The sequence below is a fragment of the Leiobunum rupestre genome, chromosome 8 (genome assembly GCF_980474605.1).
Source record: "Leiobunum rupestre chromosome 8, qqLeiRupe1.1.hap1, whole genome shotgun sequence".
In the NCBI taxonomy this organism is placed as follows: Eukaryota; Metazoa; Arthropoda; class Arachnida; order Opiliones; family Sclerosomatidae; genus Leiobunum; species Leiobunum rupestre.
The window spans coordinates 43,665,394-43,684,411 of NC_143391.1; the positions used below are offsets into that span (position 1 = coordinate 43,665,394).

Here is a 19,018-nt window from a genome sequence, read left to right on the forward strand (position 1 = left end):
ATTTTCCCCCCCACATGTCGACGGCGCTATAAGTGTTATTAAAAATAAAATACGCGGAAATTAAAAAGTGACAGGAAGACGACGTAAAGGAAAACAAGTTGGCAAGCCAAAATATACCTCTCCTCGGAAGAATTGTCCCTAGGGGTATTAATTTCTCGAGACCTCCCTTAAAGACATCTCCGCAATTCAGAGTTATTTACTAAAACCGTAATCCCGGTTCAATCCCGCCCGGTATAAAATTTTAATTTTAATTAAAATAATTGAGACGAAACAACCGAGTTTAATTTATTCAGAATAATATAAATTAAGTAGTTACAACAGCGAATTAGACGTACAAAAACAATGCGCAATTGAATTTAACCCTATTTACAGAGCAAGTTTATCAGTTAAATATAATACGAAGCAAATTTTAATGAAAGAAATATCTACATAGGGTATTTGTATTTTTCTCGCTTACGAAATACTTGCCGCATCTTTAACGCTCATTTTATTTCAACACTCGCCCTTGAAAAAGATACCGTAGAATAGCTATATTCGACATCTGGTAGTGGACGACTCGTAGACTTCCTGTTGACATTGTTACATACCGTCCAATTTCCAATATTATATAATGACTCGCACACCCAGGAAATCAATAACTGCATTATTAATAGTAGATGTCCAAATATCCACACCAATAAAAAATGAATTAACAAGAAGCGAAAAACTTACCATTCACAAAGCCCCTTGACTAAACGACAGCTCGTATATCAATAAATGACCGTAGACGGAAAAGTTAGGGCTCTTTATAAATAAAACAAACGAACCCAATTGATGAACTGCATTAAACATATTAATCCGTCGAGAAAACGTTTAAAATAAATTACGAAGTAATGACGACCCAGTTAAAAACCCAGACCACTATGTAAACAAGTCGATATTTTCTTCATAAATGAACTATTATTCTTGAAAACTAATACACTAAACACACAATAGATAAAACAAAAAGACTGAAAAAACGAAATAAATTACAAAAAACTAACGGGTTCTACCCTATAACCATTTTATCTGCTGACTGCGCTAAAACAAGATTTGACCTTTACATTTTCATACGTAAAATATTTAGACTTTAACAAGTTCACAAAAATTAAAAAACCAAGTTCAATAAACAATATATACAGATATTGTATTCATCCATTTAGTAAAAACCTCACCTTATCATAATGGTTCCTTTACTTTAATAGTTTTCCTAAGGAAGTCAATGGCTCGGCGGTGAACTATCCACATTGTAACAATGCGACACGAGTTCAGTGCATATACCCAACGGCAACCTATAATCTTCTCATTGGGTCTTTCAACTACTGTCGCTACCTGTCTCTTCTCCAGAACACTCATCTCCTGATCCATAGACCATTGCCAATTTGCCTTTTGTGGCGACTTAATAGCCTCGTCATAATTTGCAGGGATAACCACTTCAGTACAATTTGCCTCGAAAACTTCTGAGATGTCTGTAGAAGATATGCCCGAGACTAACGTTGCTGCCGGAGTTTTCTTCGAAAAGTCAAATAAATGTAAATCGTAATCCTAATTATTTTCCTGCATGTATCTATCGACTTCCGGCTTTGACCGCATCTGCTTTCCATCAGGATCGTAGAAATAAATATCTCTTTGCCCCGCTGTAGCTCCGGACTTCCGTACTCTGATTTCTCTCAACCACCCATCTGGTAATCCAGGACATGTCTGTCGTCCCGTTGGTACTTGGGGCTCATTTACACCCTCTGTATTTTCGGTGGCATCCACGACCCTTACAGGCTCATCAACAATTTTGTCAACAGACTGCTTCGGAATGGATTCAGTTATTTCAACTGGCCAAAATACAATATCCCCATCTTCTCTACGGGCTTGTCTGACAACATCAGCTCCTATTTTCTTTTCCACGACTCAGACATGTTTCGACTCTATTACATCTCCATCCTCTGGAAACCACACACGATACCCTATCGTATGCACGGCGTACCCAACAATCACTCCTGGTTTCGCCCTTCTCTGAAATTTATTCTTCCTCCGTTGAGGTGGGATATGGACAAATCCCAGACATCCAATACGCCTCAGAAACCTCACACTGGGCTTCTTGTTTATCCAGAGTTCCAGCGGGACTTTATTGCCAAGCTTCGAATGTTTCGATCGATTTTTAAGGAATGTAGCTGTACGTACTAATTCTGCCCACAGGTTATAAGGTAATTCTGCATCTTCCATCATAGCTCTGACGGTATTCAACAGCGTCCTATTTGTTCGTTCGGCCGTACCATTCATTTGGGGCGAATATGTATTTGTACGTTGGTGTCTAATTCCTGCTTCTATACAATATGTAGTAAACCGATCTGACAGGTACTCCAACCCATTATCCGTTCGCAACGCTCTTATTTTCCTTCCTGATTGTTTCTCAACTTCTGCTCTGTATTCCTTGAAACGTTGGAAAGCCTCACTCTTGTGGGACATTGTATACACCTTCGTATAACGGCTCTTATCATCTATAAACGTGATAAAGTACCTCGCGCCGCCAAGTGACTCAACTGGAGCTGGACCCCAAATATCTGAATGTACAAGATCCAAGAGCTCTTTGCTTCTAATGTCTTTAATTGACGGATATGTATTTCGAGTACTTTTAGCCAGCTTGCAAGGCACACAGAGCTCGAGCTCACCTCGTACCATGTCATGCGCAGCCATATATTTAAGATCATCCTCGTTCAAGTGACCCATCCGCCTGTGCCAGAGGCCTACCCCGTTAAAATTATCTTCCTGATTTGTCTTGGCTACATGATTTTGAGGAACGTCGTTAGTAGTAGATATATTTTCTATGACATGAGCTTGATCGATCAATCGACCTGATATCAGATTACGTCTCATTCCCGGCGCATGCATTACTCCTCTTAACCTGAACATGTTCTTAACTCCATCATCGATCCTGATCCATATATCTCCACGCCCAGTAGCGGCGCTAAGGGTGGGCTGAAGTGGGCTTTAGCCTCCCTGCATTTCTGAGAGGGGCCACATATTTATATTAAAAGGGCCACATATTTCAATTTATGAATTTTCTTTATCTCTAGAAATTTGTTTTATTTCCAAGAAAAGTTTTTCTGAAAAAAAACTTTCAAAATCAATTTGTTTACTAAATAAGACCATAAACAGATAGATTCGGGAGGAATGGAGCGGAAATTGAGAGAAAGTTGAATGGACAATAGAAAGAAAAGATAGGGAATTTAGGGGAATACCCCGGGCGTGCACGTGTCCCCTCTAGATCGGATACAAGGTCCAGTAAACGCGACGAGAGCCGCACCAAGAAAACGACCTTGCTCTTCTCGCTTCCTGAAAAATTTATAAGGGGTCACTAAATTTGTAAAATGGAGTGTAGCTACACTCCATGGTTGTAAGGGCCACCAAATTCTTAGGGGCCACCAAATAATTAGCCCACCTGTGAAAAAACCTTAGCGCCGCTACTGTCCACGCCCAACAACACATGACTTTCCTTCTCCCATTGTTGCTTCAGTTGAAAATTTTGAATACGTGCAGAACCAGTCTTGATTACTGCAAAAGTGATGTGTAGCGGCTGTGTCTACAATCCAAACGTCTGGATGGGCCTCGGCTGTGACAAGTGCCGATGCGATGAATGCACCTCTTCTACCACCTCTTCCTCGAGAGTTGCTACCACCTCTTCGCTCATTTCCATTAGATTCTCTTGATTTATTATGCCTGCAGTCTACTGCCCGATGTCCCCAAATGTGGCAGTTATTACACCTCCCTTGAAATTGACTGCTACGACCTCTTGAGTTGAAACCTCGATTTATATGCGTCGAAAATGCATTTGATCCTTGATTCTCTGAAGATCGTTGTAGCTGTTGACGCCCATATTCCGCAAGAAGTTGACTCTTTATCATCTCTGGTTTAAATTGAGAATCATCATATCCATAAATTATCGACACCAGACTTTGATAAGACTCCGGAAGAGATCCTATTAACTGATAGGCAACTGTCTTGTCTGCAACTGGCTCACCAGCTTCATCTAATTGTCGCTTTGCGTAATAAACCCGTCCAATAAACTTGATCATATCTTCACCCGGTTGATAATAAATACTGTGAAATTCCCGAAGTAATGTATTAATTCTTGCTCTAGTAGTTGGTTGGAAAGCTGTCTGTAATGTCTTCCATATTTCAGTAGGAGTCTTCTGCCCTTCAATGATGCACCTTAAGTCTTCTGATAAACTCATTGCAATTGTGGTATAGGCTTGGGTTACTCTTTGCTTATACGCCTTCTTAATATCTTCGGATTTCTCTCTATCAGGGGCCTTTTCCTCTTCTGATACTATCTCCCATAATCCGCGATTTTGTAATATTAACTACATTTCGTACCTCCAGCTTCTATAATTGGTTGTAGTAAGCTTTGTTGTGATCCACTCTCCGCCATTTTGTTCAACTTGGTATTCACAACGTGACTAAGCCTTGTCTCTCACCTCCGTAATGCAGCTTCAAGCAGTGATGGGCAAAACTCTGAGGGAATATTGAGAGAGGGAATGAAGCGTCCCTCTTTCCCTCTCACTCTCTTTTCTAACGCTCGCTCGGCAGAGGGAATTTTCCCCTCTTTCGACGCTCTTTGCGATCTCCCTCTTTCGAAAGAGGGACCCTCCTATTAGAGGGATATTGAGAGAGGGAATGAAGCGTCCCTCTCGTTTCCAACGCTCGCTCGGGAGAGGGTATATTCCCCTCTTTCGACGCTCTTTGCGATCTCCCTCTTTCGAAAGAGGGACCCTCCTATTAGAGGGGTATTGAGAGAGGGAATGAAGCGTCCCTCTCGTTTCTAACGCTCACTCGGGAGAGGGTATATTCCCCTCTTTCGACGCTCTTTGCGATCTCCCTCTTTCGAAAGAGGGACCCTCCTATTAGAGGGGTATTGAGAGAGGGAATGAAGCGTCCCTCTCGTTTCCAACGCTCGCTCGGGAGAGGGTATATTCCCCTCTTTCGACGCTCTTTGCGATCTCCCTCTTTCGAAAGAGGGACCCTCCTATTAGAGGGGTATTGAGAGAGGGAATGAAGCGTCCCTCTCGTTTCCAACGCTCGCTCGGGAGAGGGTATATTCCCCTCTTTCGACGCTCTTTGCGATCTCCCTCTTTCGAAAGAGGGACCCTCCTATTAGAGGGATATTGAGAGAGGGAATGAAGCGTCCCTCTCGTTTCCAACGCTCGCTCGGGAGAGGGTATATTCCCCTCTTTCGACGCTCTTTGCGATCTCCCTCTTTCGAAAGAGGGACCCTCCTATTAGAGGGGTATTGAGAGAGGGAATGAAGCGTCCCTCTCGTTTCCAACGCTCGCTCGGGAGAGGGTATATTCCCCTCTTTCGAGGCTCTTTGCGATCTCCCTCGCGCCATGGACTAATTATAGTACTTCGTACGAAGTACTATAATTAGTCCATGCTCGTGCCAAAGAGGGAACCTCCGGAAACTCTCAACATTACCCTCCTATTGTTATAATAGCGCGCTTAAGAAGGCGGGAAATTCGAATTTCAATGCGGTTTTCTCACTTTAACGACCGCGATATTCGAATTTCGGTAGGTTTTCCTATCTTTAAACCAGACGGAAAATGAACTATCTATATTAAACCAAAATATATATAAAAATTTGTGTTTGGGTTTCGGTTGCCGTTGTAATGATTTTTATCCTTGATAATCAAAGATTTAAAGCTGGTAAGACATTTTATATTTGGATTTATAGCCAACGTTTCACACTAAAAACAGTGCTTGTTCGTTATTGATTTGTAGATTTTTGATGTATAGTAGGATATAGTAGTATTCATAGTTTCGACTAAGCTATGTCTTCAATATTTATTATTTCGTACCGTTTTGTGGGGCCCGGGACAAAGGTTTTACTGGCGGGCCCTTCGATTTGCCCCCCCCCCCCACCCCTTGAAACCTAAAATTTATTTTTAAATCTTTCTTATTTGCACCCCCCCTTGAACTTTTCCGGTGGACCCCTTTGTTGAAACTTTCGCGAGAAGTCGCCATTTTTTAATTGTTTCAATTAAATTTGATTAAAGTGTTAAATGTTTAGAGTAATAAATCTTGTATAACGTAGTCAGTAATTTAGTTAATCCACAAAATGTATTTAAAACTTAGTTTACAATTTTGGTGTATATTTCGCGGTTCCCTAAATAAAATAAAAATATTGGCTTGTTTCCGGTCCGTTCGAGGGGACTAGTAAAATTGTAACTCGCGTGGAGAAGGGGTTTGGGAGGACGGCCGGAGCTTGTTTCCGGCCAATATCCTGCCAGGCCTCTTCTAGAAAATTCATTTCTTTTGTATGAATGTGAGCGAGCCTATAAAAACTCCAGGCTCCAACATTATTCATGTTCTTTTTCGTTCATCGCGGGGTCTCGTAAATGACCAAATTTTTAGGCGTCTCCAAAAGAGATTTTAGTTAAGCTCCAAACGAGCAAATCTTGTAAATTTGTAATTGTAAATAAAAGTTGTTGTTCAGTTTTTAACTTCAGCATTTTATTCTCAACAATAAGTAAATTCAGTTCGTTCGCGAATAATTTTAGTAGGTCCTGAGTAGATAGATATTTTAGAACTCTAACGCTTTTTCAGTCGGGTGTTAGGGTTAGTATTCGCCGAAAATAAGCTCTCCCAATTAGGGTTAATGTTAATTTTAATTTTAACCCGAGCTACGTCCCGCAACACCCTTCAGCTGCGGGCCCCCTATCAGTCCTTCACGGGCCCTTTTCATCCCTGGGGATTTCCCCCTCCCCCCGTCTGCATGGTCCTGCTCGTTTTCCGATATTAGGCCCCCTCGCGACTCTACAACGCATTAGGCTTCAATCTTTCTTAAAAAGTGTTCACCGAGAAGGGTAAGTTTCGAGTCCAACTCGCAGCATGGAGAGAGTCTCAGTACCAAAAAAAGGTTCGGTGTGAAAGTTAGCAATTATGCAATAGGAAATGCAATACTTATTGTTATTATGTTACTTATCGTATAAGCCTTATACATCAAAATAAATAAATAAATATCTAAAAATATGAATTTCTTTTTTATTACAGAATCAATTTTTAGTTCCACATCTATATATATATATATAGAGTGGAACTATTGGTTTCGTCAGATAGATGTGAAGCGTTGGCGTTGGCGTCGGCGTTGGCATTGTTGTTGTCGTCCCCCATTTGCGACACCTTTCGTAACTTTTTATTCAGTAAACATATCAATATAATTTTTTAAAGAGTTATTTAGTAGGGTTTCTTCTACCCGCCAAACCCAGTTTCGCTGGTTAAAAGTAGTTAGCGGCGATTTGCCGGTCTCTTTAATCCGACCCCCCTTAAACACTTTTTAAGAAAATACGCAGTCTTATAATTTTGGATTCGATTGACTTTTAAATTCCGTTTCATTTTTAATCTATATTGCTGCTATACCTCTACACTGTATAAGAGTTGCAGCTCCGTCAGGTCAACGAGGGGGTCGCAACAGCCCCACTTTCCCGATTTTGGGCGTTGATTTACGCTTATAATTTTGGATTCGATTGCATTGTAAATTCCGTTTAATTTTTAGCCTCACTCGTGTGCCGTTTCATCTGTCTCAATTCCCTCTACCTTACTAAATTAGTTATTAAGCAGTGGAGGTAATATAAGTCGGAGTTTCTCCCCCACGCTTGCAAATATGGCGCCTTTGTCTTCACGAAGTGAATGGCGATTTCTCCGTAACGTGAAATGCTAAGGCTTTCGTTCGTATGGCGTTTCATCGGTCTTAATGCCCTCAGCCTTATTATATTAGTTACGAATCAGTGGTGGTGGTCCCCCCCCCCGCTTGCAAATATGACGCCTGGTTCGCGTGTAATTTGCGTCAGATTTGAGATGTAACTTTGAAACTTGATATAGTTATCCGGTTGGGTATTACGGATATTTTACCAGGCTTAATTTTAATTTGACCAAGGCTTAGAAAGTTTTGGACTCTTTTTATCGCTATTTGCGTGCGATTTGAGGTATAACTTTGAACTTTGATACAATTATTAGGATGGGTAGTGCGGAAAGTTGGACTTGTTATTAGCACATCGATGTGGAACTAATTTTACGGCCTTGGCCGACTTGTTTTAATTATACGAGAACCCTACGACACCCAACGGTACAAAATAATAAATATTTAAGACATATTTTAGTCCAAATTAGAAATACTATCGTCACATACCCTACGATATATAACATTGGAATTCGGTTCAATAGTAAATTCCGACGAATGGGATTCGCCAATGGTATACAATCAAAACGGTTAATAGGGATAAGTCAAACTAATTAAAACAATTAAATCTTAAAAAACGTTGGCTTTTGTTTTTGGTTCTAGCGGGCGAGACAGACGAAAATAATTGTTTCGGACCATTTGACCGGCCGTTGGTTAATTATCGGATTAGATACAGCAGATGAATCCTTACATATAACTGGTGACTCGTTGCGGTTTTCTTATATGTATGACCAACGTGTGTAAGGTTTTTAAGGAATTCGTCATACAATTGATGGACGGAAATATTCCTAACCCTTGCTCATAGATTTTAATTCACCAAGGCGGGGGGAAGATGGCGACAAAATGCGAGTCGTGGCCTTATCGTGGAATGAATTAAATCTGAAAGAGGGGGTTACATACAGGGGAAAGAAAAAAATAAAAAAGAGGGGGAGATTCGAATTCAGAATGGAAACCCTTTGTCGTTAATCAATCACAAAATCTTTATTTAACACTCAAATTTATAAATAACACTAAAATACAAAAAAAACAAATGAACAAAATTGCGGGGGGAACTGAGGGGATAATCTTACTTCGCTTATAGTGATGGTTAGGCCATCTCTACTATGGTTCTTTTAGCTTTTTCCAATATACGAGGGGAATTTAAACACTAAAAATATACTCTTTGACCTTAAATTTGTTAATGAAACTATCTCTTACTATTTTCTATGGGATCGGTTCCTGTATCCTTACTCTCAGGCATCTTGGGCTCGAAGGACGGAGGGGACAGAAATTAATATACACTTACACTAAATAATAATAAACACAACAATTAAATACTACAATTAAAGATTCTACAATTAAACCATGACAATAATTAACTAAAAATAATAACAACGGCGAGGGCACAACGCGAACGGAAAAAGTAATCTGAACTGTATAAATACAAGAGGCAGAATGAACTCTCAACCTCGAGGGGACCTGTCTTAAATCCTTTTCTCGGACAATAGCGAGGGATTAAGCTTTCTTTTCAAGACCTTTTTCTCTACTTTTCACTGGCTACTTCGTATTTCGACCCTGGGTACTCTACAAGAGGGGGGGGGGGGGTTATGATGGAAATTCTACTCATCACTTGGTTTCGGTGTCCTCCGCTACGTTGTCGTCTCTCCGTTTACGGGTTTTCTCGTTCCTCGGTTTACGTAAGATGCCCGACACACGCACTTCACAGAACGGGACGTCTTTGGGGATTGCTTGTTTACGCGTTTCTTTATTCACACTTTTCGTTAATTATCTTTATTTACTCGTCTACGGTTTGGCGGCCGGATTGCGGGTTTCTTCCTATATTATTTTACTTCACAAGCTGTGGTGGGCGTAGGTACTTCGGGTTTCGGTCTGAAATGTCCGGCTAGGCTAGGGAATCGGTCTCGGTCATCTGGCTGTCTTCTCTCGGAATGGCTAGATATTGGGTGATCAACAGGTGATTCGAGGGTGTCGAGGGCATTACGCTTCTCAGACCCATTACTGCTTGGCTTATGTTCTTCCGATCGGAATGTCCTGGCTGTGGGTCATCTAGGCAATCATGGAGCGTTGTTCCGATCATGTGGTTTGCATTGAGGGTTAATTAATATTTAAGCGAGACTTCATCGCACATTATTTTATATTTTTTTTCGACATGGTTCTTCTCTTGCCCGAGAAGCAGAGTTCTATCCAGTTCTGGCACAAGCCAAGCTCTGTACCGTTCTGTCCCATTCTCTCAAGCTCTCTCAACTTTTCTCTTTTTGGGGCTCTGTCTCTTGGTTTTGTTCGGATTATTGGGGGGCGGGGTTGAATCAAAAAGCAACTGGTGACCTTCCATTTTACCTAGGTCATTGGTGTATTTAAGACTCGTGTCTAGTCATGCGGTGGTGACGTTGTCCGATTTACGAAAGTTCGCTTGGGATTGCGGGGGGGAAATGCCAGAGAGTCTCGAGGTTCCCGATTTTCTGTCTCCAAGCGGAAACGTCCGGGCGCCCTCTTGACCCTATGGCGGCAACCTTGGAAAACGTCCGCTTTTCTTGAGATCTTGCTACCTGATAGTTAATATGAAGCTTGTGGACTTGAAATGACTTCATGGGATCGCTGTAAGCTGAGGGAGCTTTACTGGTTTAGTTCGGAAAGTTTTAGGGAAATCTGGGCTGGGAAAGTTCGCTGAATGTATTGCAACACGGTCTTGTGACCGAGAGAAAAACATTTTCATTAGCGAGGGATTAATATTAACGTTGCCGAAGGCAGGGATTTAGTTTATAATTTATATTGAGAGAATGGTTTAATTAATTATCTTAATTTTATATTTTATCGTGGGGTTTGATCGAGTTCTATAAGGCTTATAAACAATAATTAATTTGTATGTATGGTTCAAAAGTTATTTAAGTTTTTAGTTTATCATTAAATTAAATTTATATTTAACACGGGGATTAGTTTCATTAAATAGAGCTCGGAATTCCAAGAAATTTGACGTATGGGGCTTTACGAATACTTAACAAAAACTGTAAATTTAGAGGGTCAAGAGTGCGGGGAAAACGTAATAACAAAAGTAAATAAAACACAGAAAAAGTAAAAAAAAAATAAGTATACGGGGGAAAATGAACCTTAAGGGTTACACGTGTCGCTGCTTACGTAAATATTTTCGACCCCGTAGAAAGAGCTACGTCAATTTCCTCAAGTTTGTTGCAATTTTATAGTGGCGGGAGAGGGAGGTAGAAGAATATGGTGGGCTTAGTAGGTAGTTTGGACCGGGAAAGGAGTTAGTTGAAGACGTTACAATGGGACAATATCGTGGCTGTCTGTCAACAAGGGCATATAGATCTTGCGGATTTGCAAGACGCAATACATTTTGGTAGGAGTTTAATAACAGCATAAGTAACATAATATTCATAAGTAGAACACTTAATATTAAGTCACTGCTAATGTCTTTAATGATATCCTGTTTCGCCAATGACGATTCTTGGCTGAGGACCGACATTTCACGAGAGTAAAATTATCTATAAGAGATCAAACGCGTTTTCGGTCGTATTTACCATGTTATGTTACAAATCTAATATTTACGAAAATATAGTTAGTGGGCAATTTACAAATCAAATTACTGTTTACAAACAATAAACTATATAAAGGCCAATATGGATCAGATTAGCGTCGGGAAGATACGTAGACGTTCGACTCAGTGGCGCCTTAAGAAGGCTGGCTCCCCGGGGCGGCAATATTTCGTGAGACCCCTACAGGGCCGTGCAGAGATTCTGGCCAAAGCTACAAAGCGATACTACTATATATAGTAATTTTTCTTGGTAGCGCGAATATTAAAAAAAATATTAGGCTACATTCGTAATAAATATATTTTTATTTTTCTTAGTTTTTTTTTCTACTTTTCGCTACCCCTTACACAAAACGCCTACCCTTACGCCTACCCTTACCGCGTTACGTAATTTGTGAATGGCACTGAGTTTGCTTTATTTCAACTTACAAATGGGTAAAGTGCATTGACTCATGTCGAACTTTAGTATATGTTAGTATATGGGCCGATGGCAATAACCTCGTAAAATAAATATTTCTACCCTGGTTATATCATAAATTTGTTGGAAATATGCTTATGTTTATAGAAATATGATTTTTTAAATAACATTTTAAAACGCGAAAATGTATATAAGTCCATCCCGAACGGGGGGGGGGGGGAGATAAACCCTAAGAAAAAGCCTATCGGCCTGAGTCTGGCGTCTCTAAGACCTATCGGTCCGAGTATCTCGTTGGTTTTTAATTTGTTTATCTTTCTTTCCCCCGTTCATGATGGACTTATCTACTTTTTCGCGTTTTAAAATGTTATTTGATTGCTTAACTTATAGAAATAGGAGACATACATAAAAAAATAAAATTTTATTTTAAGTTTTTTATTGCTCCGAACGCCACCTGTAAAGTTAAAATACTCTTAATACGACGATGACATTAGATGTACTAATTTATCAACACTCACATAAATCTATTTTAAATCCACCCATTCCTTGACTATAAGGAGATTGGATACGTTACGCATGGATGTGCGGTTCCTCCTGTACCTTGTTATCGATCCCGCTACCGAAAAGGTTCTCTCGACGTCAGCGCTAGCGACTGGTATGCTGAGGATCCGCTTGGCCAATTCTGATAATATCGGGCATTTCTTGCGGTACGTTTTCCAGTAGAGTAACACTTGACACTCTTCTGGCTGGATCGACTCCTCCAAATACTTTTGGACTTCACTTTGGAAAGCTGATCGTACCGTATCACCGGTCCGAGGCTCCAACGTGGTCCGGGTGGACCAAACTCTCGACCAGAGTCCGGCTGATGTGGTCGGCCGTTCGTTGGGGGACAGCTGCTCGGGTTCTTCGATTGGTATGCGGCTGGCGAATCCGTCAGAGGCCGCGCAGCTTCTGTCTCCGCGAGCGAGCGGAAAATCACCAACGCCGAAGAAGTCCCTTCGTAGATGGTATTTGATGCTGTAAAATGTCATTTAGTTTCTAGCAGTGGAAAAAATTACTTTTGCAATATCTTACCAGGAAATAGCTGTCTTTCCTCGAGGGTCTAAGAGAGCGGCCACTACATACTGGGGGTCGATGATTTCTTCGTGAAATCTGGTTTTCAGTCTGCATAAAAACTCATCTTGAAAATCTTTGTAATAGGGCGCGCTAGCTTCAGTTATTTGATCAAACACATCAAGTAGCGTCCCTATTACTAGATGAGCCAAGGGCTCCTTTTTCTGAAATATGTCGGTTGCTAATTTCATTGGTTTTAACAACCGTAATAATTCCTTCATTTGGAAAATGTAGTCATCACTTGGATTTGTGAACGCCCCTGCCTCTAAAAACGTTGCCTTGAGCGCGGTTAGCACTCCGTCCTGTAAATAAAGACCAAAATATTTGCTATTAGTATAATGACATCTGTCATATTTTTTTTTAATTTTGTTTACTTGGACGAGACGTTCCATAGCGGAATATATTGAATTCCATCTCGTTACTCCGATGGTCTTCACGCCAAGCCCCCCGGGTGACTTTCCCCGAAACACTTCGCTCCATTTTGTGGAACGATGGAGAAAAGTCACCCAGTCGTTGACTCGCTTGACCATCACCTCGGCCCTCACTATAGTTTTAATTGAGTTGTTAACTACGAGTTGAAGCGAGTGACAAACACACCTCATCCTGATCCAGGTGTTCTGGAGGATGGGTAATATCGGGAGGATATCCGGCTCGGGCGTAGTTGAAGACGACTGGATCGACGAATCCTGAATCAAAATTTGTTTCAGCGAATTCCATCCTGTAAACGATAGCAAACGTATATAAGTGAAGAATCTCTACACACCGACGGGCAACGAGTGAGAAATGAAACTTGCCGTCGTCCAAAACGAAACTGTCGCCGTCATCGTCGTCAGAATCCGACGATTCGAGATCGGTGAGATCTAGAGAGTCAGCGTCAGAGTTGGAGGCAGTGGATTGGAAAGACGAGTCAAACTCCCAGGGCTCTTGAATAACATCCAGTAAATTCACCGCTTTGGTGATGTTGGATGCGTTGTCCGCGCAAACGCGTGATATCTTAAAATGAAGAAAATCGAATTATAAATCTCGCGATATAATTGCGTAAAATAGAAACTCTTACTGATGACGGTGATAATCCAAATTCGGCTAAAATAGCCTTAATTTTGGCTAATATCATGGCGCCGGTATGTGCCCCGGGGAAATAGGAAAACGCCAGCAATAGGTTGCGAAAATTGAAGTCCGCGTCGATAAATTGAACGCGAACTCCAATTACCGATTGCTGGCGTTGGCTGGACCAAATATCCAGGGTCAAGTGTAAACTTCCATGGTTTACCTTCCCTAGAATAGTCTGAAATTTATTAAAAAAAATATTAAAAAAATATAACAGCTGAAAAAACAATCGAATATTATTGAGTTAAGAATACATAAATGTATTAATATGAATACCAAAAATATGAATATCAAAAAACTAACTACCTTGATTTTTGGTTTCAAATCTGCCTCAACCATTCGGTTCAACTTGCCGACCACGGATCTCCTACTTAACAAGTGTAGGTCAGGGTTAGCGAATTCTAAAACCTTTCTAAAACCCTTTCCATCCACGGCGCTAAATGGCAACCCGTCAATAGCTACCATATAAACAAGAAGCCTCTTAAAGACTTCTTGCATCGACTTCTTCGCTGCTGGATTAATTTTGGCCCTTTTCGTCGTCGATGTTTCCCCTAAGAGACCAATCTCCAAAATGGGGTCGGTCGGTGACTTCATCTAAATGCATCTTGCGCACTGTCTAATGAGCGAAAGCGTTAGATGAATTAAAATGAAAATTCTTAAAACAAGAAAAAATCAAGGACCAAAAAATTATAAACTAACAATTAGATGCCGTTCCAGGTTCGAGGCACTACCGGTGTCGCCGATAATTTCTTGGCTGCAGATATTGCAGTTGCCCACGACCGAGATAGAAGGCGTCAACCCGTCGTTCTCGAGTACGTTCCCCAGGTACGAGAAATGGAGATGTACGTTTTTTTCTCCGTACCCTCGCATCACATCTAGTTGGACCAATTTTCGAGGGCCCTGTCTTAACGACTCCGATGGTCGCTTGTGACCCCTCTTGCTAGTAGATGACGCCCCCATTCTACGGGGAGAATCATCCCTGCTGCTCTGACTACTATTTAAAGACCTATAATTTTGCGATTAGGGAGTAAAACAATTTCGCTCATTAACTAAATAGTCTGCATTTGCAGAACTATTATGTAGAAATAATTATTAATTAATTATTAAATATCTTTACATGAAGGTGGATTTTAAATAAAAGATACATTTTCATTTGGCTGCCATTTTGTTACCATTGTAGCTACTAAATCGCTTATGGCCTCTTTGAAAATGAAATCGCGGTAAAAATCACTCTCAGCTGCAAAAAAGTGCTGGACCAGTTGGATTCCAAGTAAAACCGGAAATAGTGAAACCCCCCGAACGTGACGTCACTAATAAGGGGTCAAATTACTTTGCGGCTAATATTGATCGACGCATGACACCGCTCAGAAAACAAAAAAGGTTTAGAAATAAAAATCGGACAAGAACTTCAAAAGTTAATAAAATAATTGTGCCGCGAAACAACCAGAAAATTAACCCTAACGTCAACTTTTGAGTGAAACCGATGAACTTAACTAAAAAGCAGGCGTCAATATAGGGAAAACAATATGGGTCAAAACCATAAACCTTTATACTTTACCTGGCGTCTGAAGTTATTACATTAGCGATCGTCTCGCGTAGATTCTTTAAATTTGGCTCTGGTTTGCTCTGTTTTGCGTGTTTCCGCTGCATTAATTGCTCGCCGAATATTCTACTGTCAGTCCATCGGTGGTTTGTATTCACTGTTATGCTACTGAACTCCTTACTCTGATTTCATTACGTCGGTGTCATTTTCAAAATTCTTCAATCCATTTTTTCTCCTTTTCAAGTTTGTCGTCATCTGCTATTTCATAAATAACAATTATCTTCCACAACAAGGTTGTATTAACAGGGGCGAACCTGAAATTTTTCTTCTCTATTTTATATTTCCCAAGTCACTTGAAGAAATTTTCTTAACGTAATTTTTTCTAATGATGCTAGATTCGCAAACTATTCCGAAATTTTGGTTCGTGGCTACCCGACCCCTTCCCACGGACGCCCCAGTGTATTTCAGGGCGAATTGAATTTCATACTTTTTCTCTATTATGAAACGGCAATCGACGGAGTTTATGAGCTGAGCACGTGTTAGTATGTTTCCTCCAAAACAGCTTCAAAATCCTCAGATATTAAATCCTGGGTACGCTCTTTTTCGTTGGCTATAACATGTTCGATTGTGCCCAAAGCCCAAATCCATTGATTGTAAAGCGCTAAATTGTTAGTGGTGAGCGTTGGCCGCCAATTGCTTTTCGCCTGTAATCACCTTAAAAATTAACTCGTTAGAAGAGTACCACTTCTTCGGCAAGGAACTTCTGCTATTATATGGTAATCAAAAAGGATTCTAAATGTATTCTTATGAATGTGTGTTTTTCCATGACGCAATATGTCCTCCGTGTCTTAAACGAAAGTAAATGAAACAACGCGATACTGAAATGTGCCAGTATTCAGCGCTGACATTATTTGTTGTGGGGCATCTGGCACTTATTATTTTGGGCCCACTTCAATGGTAACATATCCACATTGAGGCTCTTAACGTGGGGCCCTTGGTAATTGCCCAGTTTGCCAATCCGTAAAAGAAGTTAAAAAAATGTGAAAGGGTTCCTTCGCCTAGGGCCCCGTATTTCAGAGGCCCCATTTTGACCTATTGATATAATTTTCATTGTGCGAATTTTTAAAATACGCTTTCAGATTTTGTATAAATTTAGTTGTTGAATCATGGGCCCAAAATCACAATGCGTCTAAGGTGTTTGTTTGGTCTATAATAAATGTTTTTTTGCTTTTTTTTCGTTAAGAGGTGTGATTTTTCGAGCTCTTGGCGCAGAATATTATTGTTTTTTTCGTTTTCTATATTTGCAGGTAAAGATTGATTACTTTTTATAAACCTATAGGTCACTGTGGAAGGAAGCATAGGCTTCTTAGCTGCGTCATTCGTTCGTTTCACTTAACTAATCGCATATTTAACTATATTTTTGTGAAAGTATTTTTTAGTTTTATTTACTTGGATATACATACAATATCTTTTTTTTTTCAAACTTAAAGCCCCGTTCACACTTTGAAATTAAATGGGCCACGTAATTATATCAAACTATTTTTAAACAACAATATTGTATCGTGTTAACAGAAAAATTTAAATCAATGTTACCAATTTTGTTTATTCACACTATACAATATTCTTGGATGAAATTAGTTGGATACAATTGCGTGCCCAATTAATTTTGTATACTGGGAACGGGGCTTAATTTACGTATGAGCCTATTACATAAAGGTCAAACTAAGAAAAAATATGTAAAAATCGGTAAAATTAGATGAAAAAAAAACAGGAAACATTGAAGCTATTTAATGCACGATCATAGACTGAAAGTATTTACAACTCAAAGTTACTTTGACAAAGTGTTACAATAATTAATTAATATCCAAGTAAATGAAACCAAAACAAACTTTCACAAAAATATAGTTAAATATGCGAGTAATTAAGTGAAACGAACGAATGACGCAGCTAAGAAGCCTATGCTTCATTCCACAGTAAAAATTGACGTGAGCCCACAACCTATAGTTTTATAAAAAGTAATCAAACTTTACCTGCAAATATAGAAAACAAAAAAATAATAATATTTTGCGTCAAGAGCTCGAAAAATCACACCACTTAACGAAAAAATGCAAAAAACATTTATTATAGACCACTAGCAGCAGGGGCCCTTAGGCGCAGTGTTATTTTGGGCCCATGATTCAACAACTAAATTTATACAAAATCTGAAGCGTATTTTAAAAATTCGCACAATGAAAATCATATCAATGAGGAAGTGATACTCTTCTAACGAGTTAATTTTTAAGGTGATTACAGGCGAAAAGCAATTGGCGGCCAACGCTCACCACTAACAATTTCGCGCTTTACAATCAATGGATTTGGGCTTTGGGCACAATCGAACATGTTATAGCCAACGAAAAAGAGCGTACCCAGGATTTAATATCTGAGGATTTTGAAGCTGTTTTGGAGGAAACATACTAACACGCGCTCAGCTCATAATCTCCGTCGATTGCCGTTTCATAATAGAGAAAAATTATGAAATTCAATTCGCCCTGAAATACACTGGGGCGTCCGTGGAAAGGGGGCGGGTAGCCACGAATCATAATTTCGGAAGAATTTGCGAATCGAGCATCATTAGAAAAAATTACGTTAAGAAAATTTCTTCAAGTGCATTGAGAAATATAAAATAGAGTAGAAAAATTTCAGGTTCGCCCCTGTTAATACAACCTTGTTCTGGAAGATAATTGTTATTTATGAAATAGCAGATGACGACAAACTTGAAAAGGAAAAAAAATGAATTGAAGAATTTTGAAAATAACACTGACGTAACGAAATCGGAGTAAAGCCTTGTTTTCACTGGGCATAACGCACCCAAAACATTTTGCGGTAGGATTTCAGTTTGCGGAAATTCTGTAGATGATCGCGGCAGCGCTGCGATATCCTCTCTTTACCGCAGAACGCGGCAGAAGTTTAATCGCTTCTGTCGTCTGCTAGAAAGGCTTTTTTATGGGCCTTGTAGTAAAAAACTGATAATTTCTAACCTCATCGATTAATAATTCTTGATCTTTAAACGATAACCTTTCCAATATTGTATTACGAACTACAAGCTTAGCCACTAGCTTTCCTAAATTCCTATTTAGGTAATTTTCTAGATTTTTCAACATGTTTTTTTGGCCATTAGTCACGTGGTATCGTAACTTCTGATTGGCCAACGCTTCAAATTTCCGGGTAGCGGCGCGGAAAAATAGAAACCACGGAAAGTGTCGAAGTGCGTTAAAAGTGCAGCGTTACCGCGAGCGTTAGCGTTAATAACGCAAAGTTAACGCAACGCGAACCAAATTTCGGCGCGTTAAGGGCCAGTGAAAACTAGGCTTAAGGAGTTCAGTAGCATAATAGTGAATTCAAACCACCGATGGACTGACAGTAGAATATTCGGCGAGCAATTAATGGAGCGGAAACACGGCAAAACAGAGCGAACCAGAGCCAAAATTAAAGAATCGACGACAAGGCGATCGTTATTGTAACAACTTCTGACGCCAGAATTTTAAGGTAAAGTATAAAGCTGGTTTCACACTC

At 40.0% G+C, this 19,018-nt stretch overlaps 1 protein-coding gene across 1 annotated transcript; it reads right to left on the reverse strand.

Moving 5' to 3' along the window:
* Window positions 1-12,227: 12,227 nt before the first annotated feature.
* LOC149933416 (uncharacterized) lies at window positions 12,228-14,517 on the reverse strand. Its single transcript, XM_090157294.1, has 6 exons — window positions 14,230-14,517; window positions 13,874-14,101; window positions 13,611-13,809; window positions 13,191-13,534; window positions 12,778-13,118; window positions 12,228-12,720 (listed from the first exon to the last, which is right to left on the reverse strand). Exons 1-6 carry the CDS (start codon window positions 14,515-14,517, stop codon window positions 12,228-12,230), a joined length of 1,893 nt encoding a protein of 630 aa, XP_090013420.1.
* Window positions 14,518-19,018: the final 4,501 nt, after the last annotated feature.